General features: G+C 44.8%; 3 protein-coding genes across 4 annotated transcripts; 2 read left to right on the top strand and 1 right to left on the bottom strand.

The window, feature by feature from the left end:
* selplg (selectin P ligand) lies at window positions 1-3,904 on the top strand. The gene is made up of 2 exons (XM_062553545.1): window positions 1-165; window positions 1,121-3,904. Exon 2 carries the CDS (start codon window positions 1,132-1,134, stop codon window positions 2,302-2,304), a length of 1,173 nt encoding a protein of 390 aa, XP_062409529.1. The 5' UTR covers window positions 1-165; window positions 1,121-1,131; the 3' UTR covers window positions 2,305-3,904.
* A 2,509-nt stretch (window positions 3,905-6,413) lies between these two features.
* On the top strand, window positions 6,414-10,263 carry tmem119b (transmembrane protein 119b). Of its 2 annotated transcripts, XM_062555183.1 has the most exons (3): window positions 6,414-6,591; window positions 7,299-7,383; window positions 8,063-10,263. In XM_062555183.1, exon 3 carries the CDS (start codon window positions 8,080-8,082, stop codon window positions 9,004-9,006), a length of 927 nt encoding a protein of 308 aa, XP_062411167.1. In that variant the 5' UTR covers window positions 6,414-6,591; window positions 7,299-7,383; window positions 8,063-8,079; the 3' UTR covers window positions 9,007-10,263. The 2 variants fall into 2 exon arrangements, with proteins under 2 accessions (XP_062411167.1, XP_062411166.1); XM_062555182.1 differs by lacking the exon at window positions 7,299-7,383.
* A 1,007-nt stretch (window positions 10,264-11,270) lies between these two features.
* iscub (iron-sulfur cluster assembly enzyme b) lies at window positions 11,271-14,549 on the bottom strand. The gene is made up of 5 exons (XM_062554525.1): window positions 14,393-14,549; window positions 13,281-13,394; window positions 12,578-12,688; window positions 12,319-12,397; window positions 11,271-11,929 (listed from the first exon to the last, which is right to left on the bottom strand). The coding sequence occupies exons 1-5, from the start codon at window positions 14,489-14,491 to the stop codon at window positions 11,841-11,843; spliced, it is 492 nt and encodes a 163-aa protein (XP_062410509.1). The 5' UTR covers window positions 14,492-14,549; the 3' UTR covers window positions 11,271-11,840.
* Window positions 14,550-15,157: the final 608 nt, after the last annotated feature.

Raw genomic sequence — 15,157 nt, forward strand, 5'->3', positions numbered from 1 at the left:
CTGAGAGACACTTCCTGCTTCCTCCCTTCAGGTGGGGCCCTGCCTGCGCGTCCAACACCCCAGAGCCGTGTGTGCCACCTTCAGACATGTGCTCCTGCCCAACATTTCCCAAGGTGATGTCCAGCCACTCCCGCTAACATCTCTCTCTTTTTCACCTGCTCGAAGGTAAGGCTCTGCTGGAATAAAGTGTGTTGGGCGTTCGTATATGTGTGGCACTGCTTAGGTTTCAATCAGATGCTCAGTTTCCTCTATTGCCCTAACATATGTTTTTGTGTTGTTTTATGTGGCTTTAAGAATGTGATTGATTGTTTTATATATAATGTAGTGTTTTTATTTGTTGTATCTCATTAGTGATACATACAGTATACTGTAGTTTTGTTGTTTCTAAGATTGGTCATAAGATTGTTCGTGATAAACCTTTACAGCAAGACAAAAATGATTTGAGTTTGTTACCAATGTCAATGGAAATGATTTGTCAAAAGGCATATTTCAGTTATCGTTTTCCTCCTAGCATAGTTATTACACCAGTACATCCAATAGGCTTTCAAATGTAAATTTCAAAAGTGATACTGAAGGGACAATGTACTGCGATTCACCATTTCCTGTTATTATGACTGAGAATAAGAATGTTATATATTTGTATTTTATCTGGTGCGCAAAACACAAAGTACAGCCGAGTATGAGGGAGTTTTACAGAAACAGTGAAACATCTTCCCACAGAGACACTAGTAATACTTATGGTAATGCGATCAGTCATCATCTACATCCTCTTTTCCACCGCTCAGTGGTGTAAGGTGTCTCCATTGTAATTGGTGTGTGGCTGACAGTACTTGAGTATTGTTGATGGCGTACAGTATATTTGCTATGGTTTGCTAATGTTATTCATTTTGACTGAAAATCTGATCTTTGATCTGTGTTCTGGGGTTCATCATATAGTAAGAATGTATTTTTGTTTTTTATTTTGTGTTTCTCTGATATACGGAAGGTGCAGGCACAGAGACCCAGTGTTAGTAATAAACAGAACCATTTGGTGGAAAAGAGAAGAGGCCCGTGTTGACAAACGATCCTCTCTGATCTCTACTTCCCAATCACAAATGTTTGTGTCATGTTTTCTTTCTAGAATCGGTCACCATGACATGGTTGTCTCACTCATGCACGGTCGTGCTGTCGATCGTGTTCCTGGTGGTGATGATGACGCCAGAACTCACCACGGCCCTCTCGCCCAGGCCCATCAAAAAGGAAGCTCCTAGAAATCGGCGCTCGATCTCGCCTTCTGACGTGAACGTTACTGCCAGCGCTACAAACAGCAGCTATGCCTTTGGATATTCCGGTTCTTCAGAGAATGCCACTGCCACCACACCGGCTCCAGGGACCTCTGCGAAGCCCTCTGTGATACAAACCTCGAGTCACACTCCAGAACACCCGGCCAACACAGAGCAAGCTTCTAACATAAACGATACAACGAACGCCACCCAGCCAAAGACACATACGGTGACTGTGAGTCCCCGAGCTTTTGAGGGCAATGAGACAACATCCAATTCTGCAATAAATCCAACTTCCACCCCTACAAGGAATATCTCATCTGGAGTGACATCTCATAGCGATTACTCAGGAAACACTTCAGACTCCACCACAACAGACAGGCCTCAGTCATCCCACACAGTGACCAGCCCAACGTTTGACACCAAGTCTCAACCCATAGCCACAACTTCCTCAGTCCACACTAACGCATCGACAACATCATCTAATGATTCGGTCTCCACTGTCTCTGGCGCACCTGGTGACTCTACCAATAGGATGACAACCGAGCGTGTGCTGACCACCACCACCAACTCCTCCAACAGTTCGGCCATTATCATCCACCCGAGGCCAAAGGGCACAACGACCTCGGCGACGACGACGACGAAGACGACGACGTCCAAATCGTCGCAACCGCCTCTGACCCCGAGGAAGAGCGACTGTCCGCTGCAGACGGCGGCCCCGGGACAGAAGCAGCAGGGCCTGGTGAGCAACTGCCTGATCGCCATCGCCTCCCTGGCGGGCCTGGCCACCTTCTTCATGGTCTGCTCCATTGTCCTCTGCACCAAGCTCTCCGCCGCCAACCACCGCTACCGCTACCGGCTGAGGTCGTCCGGCGGCGAGGGCACGGAGATGGTGTGCATCTCGGCCCTGCTGCCGGACGGCGAAGGCCTGGTGGTGAGGCCCAAGACCCCGAAGAGCAACGGCGCCCTCATCCCCAACACGGATGCAGACAGCGATTGTGAGGACAACCTCACCCTCAACAGTTTCCTGCCAGATGCATGAGGGCTGGACAGCCTCACTCACAACCGTTTCTGCCAGTTCCCTTCCAGATAGTGAGCAGCGTATGAGAGACATAGTCATGGGCTGGGCTGCTTCAAATTTCCTGTTTCCTGCCAGATATTGAACAACTGTCAGGTGTTGTGCACTCTGATATTTGGTGTTAGTTGCATAATGGAATTCATCACAAGGAAGGGCTATGATGGAGACTAATATTGTCTTTTGATGCCAGCCTCTTAAAACAATTGTGTTGTCCCTATCTGGGCATAGAGATGTGTTAGAAAAAAAACAATGCCAGTTGTGTTGCTTTCAACACATTCGTAACCACAAAACAATTTATTTATTCTCAGAATTTCAATTGCATTCTGAGCTTTTCAATCTGGTTGGCAAACATTTAAGTGTATTTGAGTGATACACTGACCACAATATACAATATTGACACTGTACATCCACAACGCCTGGCATTGCACATTGTAACTTTTGTGGAATGTGGCCAGAGATTGGCCCATGTAGACACCTTTCAACACACTGTGACTGCACCCCTAAATGTTGAAAAAAAAAATGGTAAATAGTAAACAGTATGTGGGTAAGTGATAACAAGGGGTAAATACCCATTACCCATCCTCACATTATGTTGCTTTAAGTGACAGACGCCAATCAATCTGACAAATCAACATCTCAACTTTGCAAGCATCCGGCACTACTGCATTTGGATGAACATGCGTGTTAGTTATTTGAGGATCTGAGATTCGATACATTCCTTGCAACATGCAACCCTTTACCTGAAAACACCAAAAAGGAAGCTGTTGGACTTTCAAACAGACACTTCCCCTTTCAGTCTACACAACCGGTTCTAACATGCACATTCAGTACTGAGACAATACAGTACAACAGCAGCAACAACAACAACAACAACAACAACACATTGCCTTTATATGGCGCTGTCACTGTAAATAGGCATTGTTTGCTATTTTGTGATATAAAATGTATGTTTATTGTATTATTGTGTCTTATTATATTTTATTTTCCCATTCACATATGGCCTGTACTATTCTCTGATTATGAGTTCCATTAACCATACGGCATCTAAACAAATGTATTTATTTTATTATTTTATGTACATAATTGAATTTTGCCTTAGATGTTTTAAGTTACTTATTTAATCTTGCACTGAAAAGAAAATTGTCCATTCAGAAAAGACTTCAGTTACTGTAAGTTGACTCAGGACCGCAACAGGATTTTTGTGAGAACTGTGTTTTCTACGGGTGCTTCTTCAGCTGTGCAGACAGACAGCTCTCGCACTGGCTCTCCCTGGGATTCAGCCCTGATTTACGCGCCTGGAATGAAGGCAGCAGACATTAAGTGCGAGGCTACTGCACGATGCCCTTGGACTCTGTCCAGCACAATCCCCTCAAGTCACACAGGAGGAGAGGAGATGGAAAATGCAGACCCTGCTTTATCAAATCCCTGTCAGGACAAGACATGTTTCAGAAAGTCATTCTTTGTATAAGTGCACATAGTTTTGTACTTAAGCACTTGTTGGATTGGTAAAATGTACTGTATTATATAATATCTTGTATAATTTCATAAATTATAAAGCAAATAAAGGAGGATAATGAAATATATTTCATTATTAAAGTAATATGCTTTTCTTTTTGTAAAAAAAAAATGCACGCAGAAAGTTGAAAATGGTCATGCAGAAAGTGCATTACCATAATGGAAAAAAATCAACTTTACTGTTGTTTGCTTGATTCTTATTTGAAATACATTCCAAACTCCTGAAGGTTAGACAGCTGTTTGGAATGCCCTTGAACGGCCATGGGACAAAGGAGCATGTTCTGCAATGTTGACCTTTTGCAACTGACAAAACACTTTATTTCCTTTCTGGCAGAAACTCTGTATACCTGTAGGCTTTCAGGCCGAGCAGTCTGGACTGCAGACTTACAATACTGCTCCAGTCAGTGTAGAGATGGGAGCACACACACACACACACACACACACACACACACACACACACACACACACACACACACACACACACACACACACACACACACACACACACACACACACACACACACACACACACACACACACACACACACACACACACACACACACACACACACACACACACACACACACACAGTCACACACTCCACCACTACGGCTCTGGCTTCAGCATTAAGGTCTTTCTTTTGCTGGACAGGAGACTGACGGTTCAATCCACCCCAAGCCAACTCCACCAACAAAGCTTGTGTAAAAACAGTCAGCATTTGCATCTGTGAGAGAGGAAGAAGGGCTCCTTGAAGAGATCAAGGTCAAGGTGACTTACAAACAAGTCATCTACACCAATCATCATGGAAACATTTACATAGAAAGGTTGTTAGGGTGAATTGCATAATGTGTGCACCATATACTCGGACATTATGGCAACAGAAGCAGTTTGTTTGATAATTAGTTTGTTGGTTGGTTAGGCATAAAAAGAGAAAACAACAACATATGAAGTCCAATAGTTCATATGTTGCTATTATCAAGTGCTGAAGTCCTCGTTTGAATTGTCTGTGTATGTGTATGTGTCTGTATAAATGTGTCTGAGCGGTGGTGTGTGTGTGGGGGTGTGTGTGTATGGGGGGGGGGTTTGAAACTAGGCCGGAAAATGGCTGTGATTATTTTTAACCTATTAGCTAGTCAGCAGCTGTTATAATTCCCTCAGTTCTGCGCCATCCTGTGTTTAACTGAGCGACGTGTCCGATTTTCTGCAGAACACCCTTTGCATTGTTTCAGGAAGTGTGTGTGTGAATATGTGTGTGTGTGTGTGTGTGTGTGTGTGTGTGTGTGTGTGTGTGTGTGTGTGTGTGTGTGTGTGTGTGTGTGTGTGTGTGTGTGTGTGTGTGTGCGTGTGTGTTTTGAGGAGGGGGGGTTGTTGAGGGGGAAGGTAGTGGTCGGCACGTGCGCCTGCTGCCTGGACGCATTATCCACGCAGGAAACGTTAACCCCTTCCCTTCCTGAGCCGTCCCATATGGTTCTGCAAGAATCGGAGACGATAGAGTCTGCAGTGTTGGACTTTCATTCAACTCACACTGTGAATACATCTAAAATCAATCGATTGGGCATTCAGAACTCATCATAGAATTAGTGAATCTTTTGTGGGCACTTTTGTCCAAAGAGACAGTATAATAGGATCTTACTGTGTAAACTCGGTTGAGGTCAATGGTCTGTATGCCTGAACCGTTTCAAGATTCAAACTCTTGTTTTTAGACGCAATAGGACATTGTTCCAACTGGCCAATCTCCACAGAAATGTAGTAGATTGAAAGGAGATGTAGATTCTTCATGTTTTAACTGAAGACAGATTAGGTTTGGTTAGGCTATTTGGAAGCTGTAGAGTGAGAAAAATGAGAGAGAGAGAGAGAGAGAGAGAGAGAGAGAGAAAAAGAGAGAGACTCCAGAGAGGAGAGAGAGAGAGAGAGAGAGAGAGAGAGAGAGAGAGAGAGAGATACTCCAGAGAGGAGAAGAGATGTTCCAGACAGGGAGCAGTGCGGGCGCTTGTGTGGACCTCGGCTCCTCCGGGTTATGAGCTTCCCATGCAGGACACAGGGGCAGCAGCACAGCCCCCCACATCAGCGTCAACTAACGCTTAACAAGAACAAGCTGTGGGTAAATACCCCCAGCCCTCTCTCTCTCTCTCTCTCTCTCTCTTCCTCCCCCTCTCTCTCCCTCACTCTCTATCTCTCTCTTCCTTTCTCTCACAGCTCTCTCTCTCACTACTATCCATCTCTCTCTCCCTCCCCCTCTCTCCCTCTCTACCTCTATCTCTCTCTTCCTTTCTCTCACTCTCTCTCTCTCTCTCTCTCTCTCTCCTCCATTCCCATTCTTTCCCCCCTTCCCTGTGAGGAAGCGAAGAATAGGAGCTGGAAGAGGAGGAGGAGGAGAAGAGGAAAAGAAGGAGTGTGTGTGTGTGTGTGTGAGAGAGAGAGAAAGAGAGAGAGAGAGAGAGAGAGAGAGAGAGAGAGACAGAGAGAGGGGGGAGGTGGTGGGGGCGTGCTGCCTGAAACTCCTCTCTTCATTTTTTCTCCTTTACCGGTCAGCAGCCCCCTCCCTCCATCCCACTCTTATACAGCTGCGGGAGCAGAGCTGGACTGGACTGGACTACACAGCACAAAGGAGAGGAGAGGCGAGCGAGAGAGGAGGGCTCCAAAAGTCTTCAGACGTCGTCGTCGTCTCTCAAGTCGTCTGACTCAACTTTTCCCTCCATCTGCACACAAAGCCAGGGAATTACCCTTATTCTGAGGTGAGTAAAGTCAGCCTGTTGTCTGTCTCCTTTCTCTCCCTCAGGCCTGATCAAGCTCATACCTTTCCTACTTATAAAACAATCAATGGAAAAACAATCATCTTTCAAGAAATGACTGTGTCAGATATGGTACTGTGGTCTTTTGTGAACCTTTCTCTTTTTGTAAAGTCAGGGGACAGCTCAGCATAGTTCTTCTGTGCAGCGCAGAGACATTCCATACTCCAGACTAGGACGGTTTATGTTGGCAAACCAGAAAGCATGGCTGTGGCGTGCCAGACTATTCTTGCAGACTTATTGCAAAAGTTATTATGATGAAACACGCTTTATTTCTGTTCAGGACCTTTTTGTTCTGTTCTGTAGAGTTAGAGGGATCACTCTTGAGGAGAAGGGATAAGCTAATTAGTAAAAACCTGGTAGGTCATAGTTGGCCAGATTATCCTATATGGCACTTTAGTTTATGTGATTACTGTTGAGTTATGAGGGTAGATATTCAAGAGACATAAGGCGAGGCGGACATTACCTGGTACAAACAAAGGGAGAAACACAGACAGAATTAAACAAAGAAGGTTTGAGACGGAGAAGAAAAATCTGTGCCTGTGCCTGTGCCTGTGTGTGTGTGTGTGTGTGTGTGTGTGTGTGTGTGTGTGTGTGTGTGTGTGTGTGTGCGTGTGTGCGTATGTGTATGTGTGTGTGTGTGCTGTGCATAGGAATGACAGCTTGAGCCCAGATGAGCAGCACTGAATACGAGGGCATGTTAGAAGCCAAGCCACACAGCTGGGTCTGGGAAAGAAGGTGAATCCATGTCAGTAAAAGTCCACTAATCTCTGCCCGGGAGTCATGTTGCGGCTCCATCTCACATCCTGCACTCTTGGCTCCTGGAGCTCGTGAGACAGCTAGAATGTGAGACAGTGACATTCTCAAGAGTTGGACCAAGTTGAGACCATTCTTTACAGTGCGTTCTCACCCTGTGCACACATTGGCCGGGTTTCCCAGATTGGTGAAGAAGCTCTTAAGTGCTAAGAACTTCTTAGGAGCGCTCTAAGAACGTTCTAAGAACGCTCCTAAGAAGTTCTTAGCACTTAAGAGCTTCTTCACGAATCTGGGAAACCCGGCCATTGTTGGTCCAACGGCTCTTTCAGTGAGACTGTTTATGGTACTGGTGAGAGAGCAGTCACCTATTTTTTTTTGTGGGGGGGGGGGGGGGGTAATACCACGACTTGACTCTTGGCTGGACTAACTGCCTAACTGATTTCTCTCAGCCAAATACCAGAGTTATTTTCCAATAACTCATCACAACCGTTACAACAGTTCCAGCCTAATGACTAACACCTAACAAGTAGTGATATAATTTATGTTGTTTCAAAAGGGCAATTCATTCTATCGAAAGAGGAACTGAAACAAGGAGCAGTGAAATACAAATGCCACTAACATACTGAGATAGTGACTATAAATCCACTTCTCCTCCCCACAGCTCCTCATAAGGACACCATGCACCTCTCTGCGGTCCTCTGCTGGGTCAGTTTGACCATCACATTATACTGCAGCTGCCAGGTCAAGGCCACCCCTCTGGCCTTCAACATCTCCGTAGAGGGCAGTGGCGAGGCAGACGAGATCGAGCTGATCCCCACGTCGGCCCGCGGCGCCCGCATCCCTCCCCTGGCCGCCCCCACCGTCGGAGCGGCGCTCGACAAGACCCAGGTGGAGCCCTTCCACGTGGGCCAGGTGGTGGACTTCCTGCGGAAGAACCTCTTCCCCATCCTGGTCATCTCCTCGCTGCTGGTCCTCGTGCTGGTCATCGTCAGCTGCGCGTCCATCCTCAGCCACAAGCGCAAGGTGAGCGCCTACTACCCCTGCTCCTACCCCAGCAAGATGTACGTGGACCAGCAGGACAAGTCCGGCGGCGCCAAGGTCTTCAGCGAGGTCCCGGAGAAGGAGGCCGGCGGCGGCCAGCAGGGGGAGCCGGCGAGGGACTCGGCCAGGCGGCTGCAGGAGGACATCCTGATGATCGCCAAGAACCTCCGCAGCCCCTCCAAAGGCGTGCGAGTGGACAAGGAGGTCAAGGGGGGGTCTGCGCCGAAGCTGGACGAGGCCGACAAAAGAAGCGGCAAAAACGAGGACGCAACCCCAGTCGCTGCTTCAACAAGCCCGTCGGGACAAGAGACCAACGCGAGCCAACCAGCGAGTGACGTGCCTCAGAAGGAGGAAGAGGACAGTACCGTCGATCAGCCCCCAGCTCTTTCACCCGAAACTAACACAGGAAAAGCAGAGGAGGCCCCAGAGGAGGAAGGGCTTCCTAAAGAGGGTGACAGTTCACCTGGACCGCAAAGCTCCGAGGGCCCACAGGAAACGGAGGAGACACAGGAAACGGACTCTCCAGCCACGGCCCTCCTCGCTGGAGAGAAAACAGCCTTCTAAAGCAACAAAAACAGACTCTGTTTACTATCTACGGGGAAGTGAGCGAGCCGAGCCTCCATGGGCAGTGTGAAAACATGGACTTTGCGTCGAGGCGGGCGTAAGCCTCCAGCCTTTGAGGGGGGAAAATGTAAATCCTTTTCTACACGTGTGCTGCAAGTGTGGGTCAGCAAAGCCTAAAGCGGCTGTGACAGAGTAAGAAGGAATCAAGCCAGGCTGATGAACGTAGAATGTCACAAAACAGACTTTGACTTTGACACACACAGACTTTGACTTTGTACATTAAAAAAATGAATAAAATAACTGACATCTCACCAAAAAATGTGAGGAAGAACGTGTTACATTTCACATTATATGGTGAAATTACAAATATGGGTTAAAGTGGGGGTGGGTGAGGATTGTGATGGATAAGATAGCTTCCCTTCTTGTTGTCCGTTAAGTTTCTAGTGGAAAAAACACTCACACTTAAGTGCAAGGGTGATGGGGCTGTTTGTGTGTGTGTGTGTGTGTGTGTGTGTGTGTGTGTGGAGGGAGGGAATGTTCAAGTCTGTCTCCTGGTCTGACCGTTGGCTGCCTCTGGCCCTTGTGAGGATCTTGTCATATCATAAATCAGGAGCACAGCCGTCAGAATGGCACACAAGCAAAGCACCTAATTAGGTCATGCCTGATTCCCCATCCAAAACAGAAATGAAAGCAGATATGACGTGGGGGAAACCAGACCTAGCACAGGACAGACTGAGTAATCCCAACTATTCCTATGTCACAAATGCCATACAATTTAGCATAGCCATCTGCTGTATCTCTGCATTGCTTTCTTACAACGCATTATAGACGACGGGGTTATTTGAATTCTTCCGTTAGTCCTTGCTGACTATATCTATTATGAAGCATTCTTCATAAGAAGGTGCAAAGTAGAATATTCTACACTAATGAGAACCAGATGACCCCAAACCAGATTCTACATGCCTTAAAACCTGACACTTGCCATAAACTGGGCTCTGCTTTTACAAAGAACATTTAAGAGGATTTGTTCAGAACACAATCATATTCACTGAGCGACAATGAAGAGCCTGTGTCCACCAGCATAGTCTATATTTGCCATTTTGTTTGTTTTTGTTCACTTTCTATTTATCCTTTTTATTTAAGCCTATTCAGAAGGTACTGCCAATGATCACTATATTTCAAACAAATAAAAGTTTTGGACAACAATACAAAAGATGCATCCTTCTCTCCTTATCATTCCAAAAGATGAAGCAAGATTTCCACAAAGGATGTGCAAGTTGACAGCAGACTGCGACGTTTGCATTATGACAAGTATAACCTCCTTTGATGTAAGGTCACTATTTGTTAACCGACTTTCATCCCCCACACCTCCACAGTCAGTCTTGGCCTAATAAAATGTGTAATTTATTCTTTGGACGGCCAAATGTTTATCCTATCTCTAAACATCTCCATTAAAGGATGAGAATGCCGGCTGCTCGGAGACCAAGTTCCTGTCGCAGGATGGGGCTCAAGGCCCAAACACAGCAGTGGGCCCTGTGCGATGACGCTGCACTGTTCGCGTTCAAAGACTCGCATCTGGCACTACGAGGGTCCCTCTCTAAGGCAAAAGAAAAATGCACCGTTTCTCAACAATAACAGACTTGTTTGGAGTCTCTGCTCCTTTTTTTTACAATGAGGATGGGGAGGTGGATAGGGATCTTTTCAGAATACTTGGGCCAGCTTTTGATTTTATTAGCATTTAGTTAACATAAGCAGCAAAACTATTTTTCGGCCTGCATCTCATTGAGAGGTGATAGTGTTAAAACACACAAAGTGAACAAAATAAGCAAAAAAATCGAATTATTTGATTATCTATGTGAAGATGTTTATGATTGTGATATTATTGCTTTATATTACACTGAGTCATCATTAGGCCTAATGTGTACATGTGTATCTTACTAACGCACAGGAAAAAAGGATGATTGTTTTTTTATATATACTGCTGACATCTAGTGGACAATTACATTCCACCACATGGAATTTATCCATCCAAGTAATGGTGAAGTGTCTCTCCTTTACCATTCGTCAATATGTTTGCAACCTGTGTTTGCAAGTAGCGTGGCATTGCATGGCATTAAATAAACATAATGTTTATCCTTAGTGAGTAAATAAACATTAGTGTATACGGGACGGTATTACAGCATTGCATAACTCATTGCATGCCATGCAGATTAGAGTCCATCATCTTCATTTGTAACAATAATTGATATTAGAACACAATCCAGTGATATACACATTTTACTTTATTGTCCATAATATTGGGTTCTCACAATCAGGGTGCAAATATCCTAAGTTCACTAAATATACACTTACAATGTAATCCACCTCAATATCCTCCAGCACTTAATACTGAGAGCTCTTTTCCAATTCCAGCTCCTTTAGACTCCTTGAGCCATGTGCCAGGAGTATCACACAGCGCCACCTAATGGCTGACACCACACTCCACACATACCCACAACATAATCAAGACACACACCTCCCGGACAAAACTCGGCACTGAACTGATCCTCCCTTTACGATCTCCTCAAGAAAATAAGGCTCAACTGTTTTCGTGACCATCGCAACCTGACAGTGAATTGCTTTCATTTGTGCGTTTAATAGACAGGCTACGGTGACAAGACGGGCTGACGAGTACTGGTATGCACTGTACGTGGTCTCTGGGTCTGCCTGGGTAAGAAGACTGCGCTACAGACGTAGTAGGTTGGTGCTGCAGGGTAAGAGACAGAGCGAGCGAGAGAGAGAGAGAGAAAGGGCGGGCGAGAGACCATCACCCCCCGATATAAGCGCTGCTGCACTTAGTTGCTGGCACTGGCAGCCTTCTCCTCGTCGCTCTGCTTGAGCCGGTAGTCCGCTAGAGCGGCTTTGATGGCATCCTCTGCCAACACTGGGGGAAACACGGAGAAGGAGAAGAATTAGCTTAGCCAAAAATAACCATGAGCATCTTATATACGGAGAGCACAAGAGGATGGAATTGGTTGTAACTTTAGTGTGGGAGACAAGATACTGTGGAAGTGTTCAGTATTTGAACTTTCAATATGAAATTTGAGTTGAATCTGATCTAATAATTCATACATTTATGCTGTTATTGGAACACATAACCGTGAATTATTCCGGTACTGATTTTCAAAGTCAGTAGGAATTTCCTAGGAAATGCTTTGACATATCTTTTTTTCATTAAGCAGAAAGCAGTACAGCTTTACTTGAAACTGCTTTCATCTTTGGTTAAATGGCAAGTGACTGCAGTTGTGGTGTTGAATTAAAACTGGCACATACTGGAGCAGTGGAGTTTCACTGGGGGAAGACTAAGCTCTTTGGCAATGTCAGTATTCTTGATCTTCAGAGCTTCATCAACCTGCAAGTCAAAAAAAGGATAAACAAACACACAAAGACTTTTAGTGTTGGCAGGAGAAAGAGTAAACTGAAACTCTTGCTGGGAACTCGCAACAACAGGAAATGACAGAAGTAGAAATAAATGTTGTACTAAAAACAAGAACGCTTAAACAGGAAACAGTGGAAGCGTCACAAGACTCACAGATTTGCCCTTCACCCACTCCGTTGCTAGGGAACTGGAGGCAATAGCTGATCCACACCCAAAGGTCTTGAAACGAGCATCAATAATCTTCCCCTGCTCATCCACTTGAATCTGTAAAACACATATTACACACATTCTATCAATCCTAACAAGGCAATAGTACAGTGCAGTCTATCAGGTACTAGAAATATAAGTAGCCTGATAATGTAAATCTGAAAAACAGAAGGCATTTTAGTAAGAGCAATTACCATGCAAGATGTTGGCATGATTAGGACAGCTATTCAAATTTAATGTACACCTTATCTTAGTAATCTTAGCTTTCTTCATCATATTTATCATCATAATGAGAGTCATTCAAGGGATTAAAAACACTGGCTAAATCAGTAAGTGTTAACTCGCAACTAGTTTATTTTAAAGCAATATCAGGTATTTATTATACCACACAGAGTAGACATTGCATGACCTCGGTTTGATTAAATGATTTAATTTACTCTCAGCTGACATCCAAACCAGCTTACAGTCAAGCACACAACAAGCGCTTATATTCATTTTGTAACCCAACCTTAAACTTGTTTGTATTGAAGCCCAGCTTTAACAAGCCAAACCACATTATTAAGACTCATTACTGTTGGCGAAAGGACAACTGGTCTCAGATCAGCAATTAGCAAGACGGAGACAGGATGGAGACGAGACGGAGCCGTACCTGAAGCTTCATCACATCACCGCAGGCTGGTGCGCCGACCAGTCCAGTGCCAACATTCTTGTTGTTCTTGTCCAGCGACCCCACATTACGTGGGTTCTCATAGTGGTCCACCACCTGAGGGCAAAAGTGAAAACGATTCAATGATCACTTGACGACAAGAGGTGGACATGAAAACACAGGGCGAAATTTAGAGTTGGGGGGCCTAGCCCTTCCATTATGAAACCCAAAACAGGCATTACAGTTGAGTTATGTAAGGCTAATCAAAATAAACTGCTTAAGACAGCCCGGCACTGTCCGCCATTTATTTGGGCGGGAGCAATCCTACCCCCTTCCTCCTGACTGGGCTAGATTTAGGGATAATCTTGGTGCTGACTCACTCTCACCCATTCTTAATGGAGATTACGTCAACCTAAAGTATCTACTGCGTATACAGGCTAGTTTCCTTCATCTGAATGCAATCAATAAATCATAATTGTTGTGCAATTCAGAAACACCTAAATAATATAAACTACATGCCCACACATCATTTTATGATAATGAGGGCCTCAAAAATAACACCACAGCATACAACTTAGTGTCAGAAACAATAACAAACCAAGGCACACAGTCACTGACTGAGGACACAGAAACAGAATGAGATGAGCAGAGTGTTTATACGTTAGATCTATGCTTTTTTTTCAAGTAGGCCAAAGACACATTCCTTTTGCAACACATGGCGGTAAATGGAAAGGAGGGGTCACCTGTGTCTCAGTTGCTAACGCAGGTGTTATCAAGGGCAAGGTAATCCCCCGGCGACAACAGTTATGTCAGCTAACATTAGTTAGCCCTGGTCGCAGATGTAATTTTTATCTCTACAGACAAAAGCTATGCACTATCCAATTTAACGGGTTTGTTGATATCGCTAAAATTGCCTTGACAGAATAAAATCAACTGGGTCCCAGTGTTATTGACAAAACAGGTCCAGAATCAACTTAGATAACTAGGTTAGCTAGCTACATAGCATAACTAGCTTACGTCAAACACTGAAGTTACCAAACATCCCTAGACTGTTTGACTGGGCTATTGATGGTATAACAAGGTTTATATTTTAATAAGCTCGATCATTATCTTACCTTCTTGTGGTAAGCACACTGTACTCGTAGATCTGGAGTAGAAAGCCTCCTGTTGAGGAGAACTAAAGGAGAGACACACTTCTTCATAACGTTCGCCATGTTGTTCAGTGAATGACGCACTGCTAAACTGCAGGGGATGTAGTAGAACACTAGCTGGCTAGGGACAACCTCGCTGCTGTAGCTTAGCCTATCTGACACAGGAGGCGGAGCAATGCTAGTATGTAACAACAATTGAGGTACATTGGACGCCACTACAAATTGTAAATTGTTTCGAGGGAGATGGGAATTCTGCAAATGTCAGACGGAATTTCACTGAACAAACTGCAATAGTTCGTTCATTAGCCCACACAACTGTCCGATTTATTTGTAAAAAGACTTGCCGTCATTGACCACAATAAGAAATGGGCTACTGTTTTAGGTTATACTTATGGCCCTTGTAAAACGCCACATTTAGAATGGTCAGTGACCGTAAAAGCATGGATGATATGCTTTAGTTTTGTTAAGTGTCAGTGGCAAACGCGCCACGGAGCGGTGCCAAATGAAAAGAAGAGAAGCGAAACTCATTGCGTGCCTTAGCTTAGTGGAAAGTACAATTGCTGAGTCACGGTGGGTTGCACATACAAAACATGTCCAAGCTTTTACAGTCGTTAAAACAACATGCAACAGCATCAGTTTACTGAGGTATATTGTCTGACATCAAGACTGCATGGTTAATGATAATTTACACACAAGGAAAACAAAACTCTAATACACAGTAGCCTACAA

Source organism: Sardina pilchardus, chromosome 14 (assembly GCF_963854185.1).
Source record: "Sardina pilchardus chromosome 14, fSarPil1.1, whole genome shotgun sequence".
Classification (NCBI taxonomy): Eukaryota; Metazoa; Chordata; class Actinopteri; order Clupeiformes; family Clupeidae; genus Sardina; species Sardina pilchardus.

What these genes read in the sequence shown, in the direction of transcription:
- selplg (XM_062553545.1), top strand. Translation starts at nt 1,132, where the DNA reads ATGACATGGTTGTCTCACTCATGCACGGTCGTGCTGTCGATCGTGTTC.
- tmem119b (XM_062555183.1), top strand. Translation starts at nt 8,080, where the DNA reads ATGCACCTCTCTGCGGTCCTCTGCTGGGTCAGTTTGACCATCACATTA.
- iscub (XM_062554525.1), bottom strand. Translation starts at nt 14,491, where the DNA reads ATGGCGAACGTTATGAAGAAGTGTGTCTCTCCTTTAGTTCTCCTCAAC. An exon ending in GTGATGTGATGAAGCTTCAG is followed by an intron (nt 12,689 to 13,280) that starts GTACGGCTCCGT and finishes TGTGTTTTACAG; the next exon opens with ATTCAAGTGGATGAGCAGGG. An exon ending in AGTGGGTGAAGGGCAAATCT is followed by an intron (nt 12,398 to 12,577) that starts GTGAGTCTTGTG and finishes TTTGACTTGCAG; the next exon opens with GTTGATGAAGCTCTGAAGAT.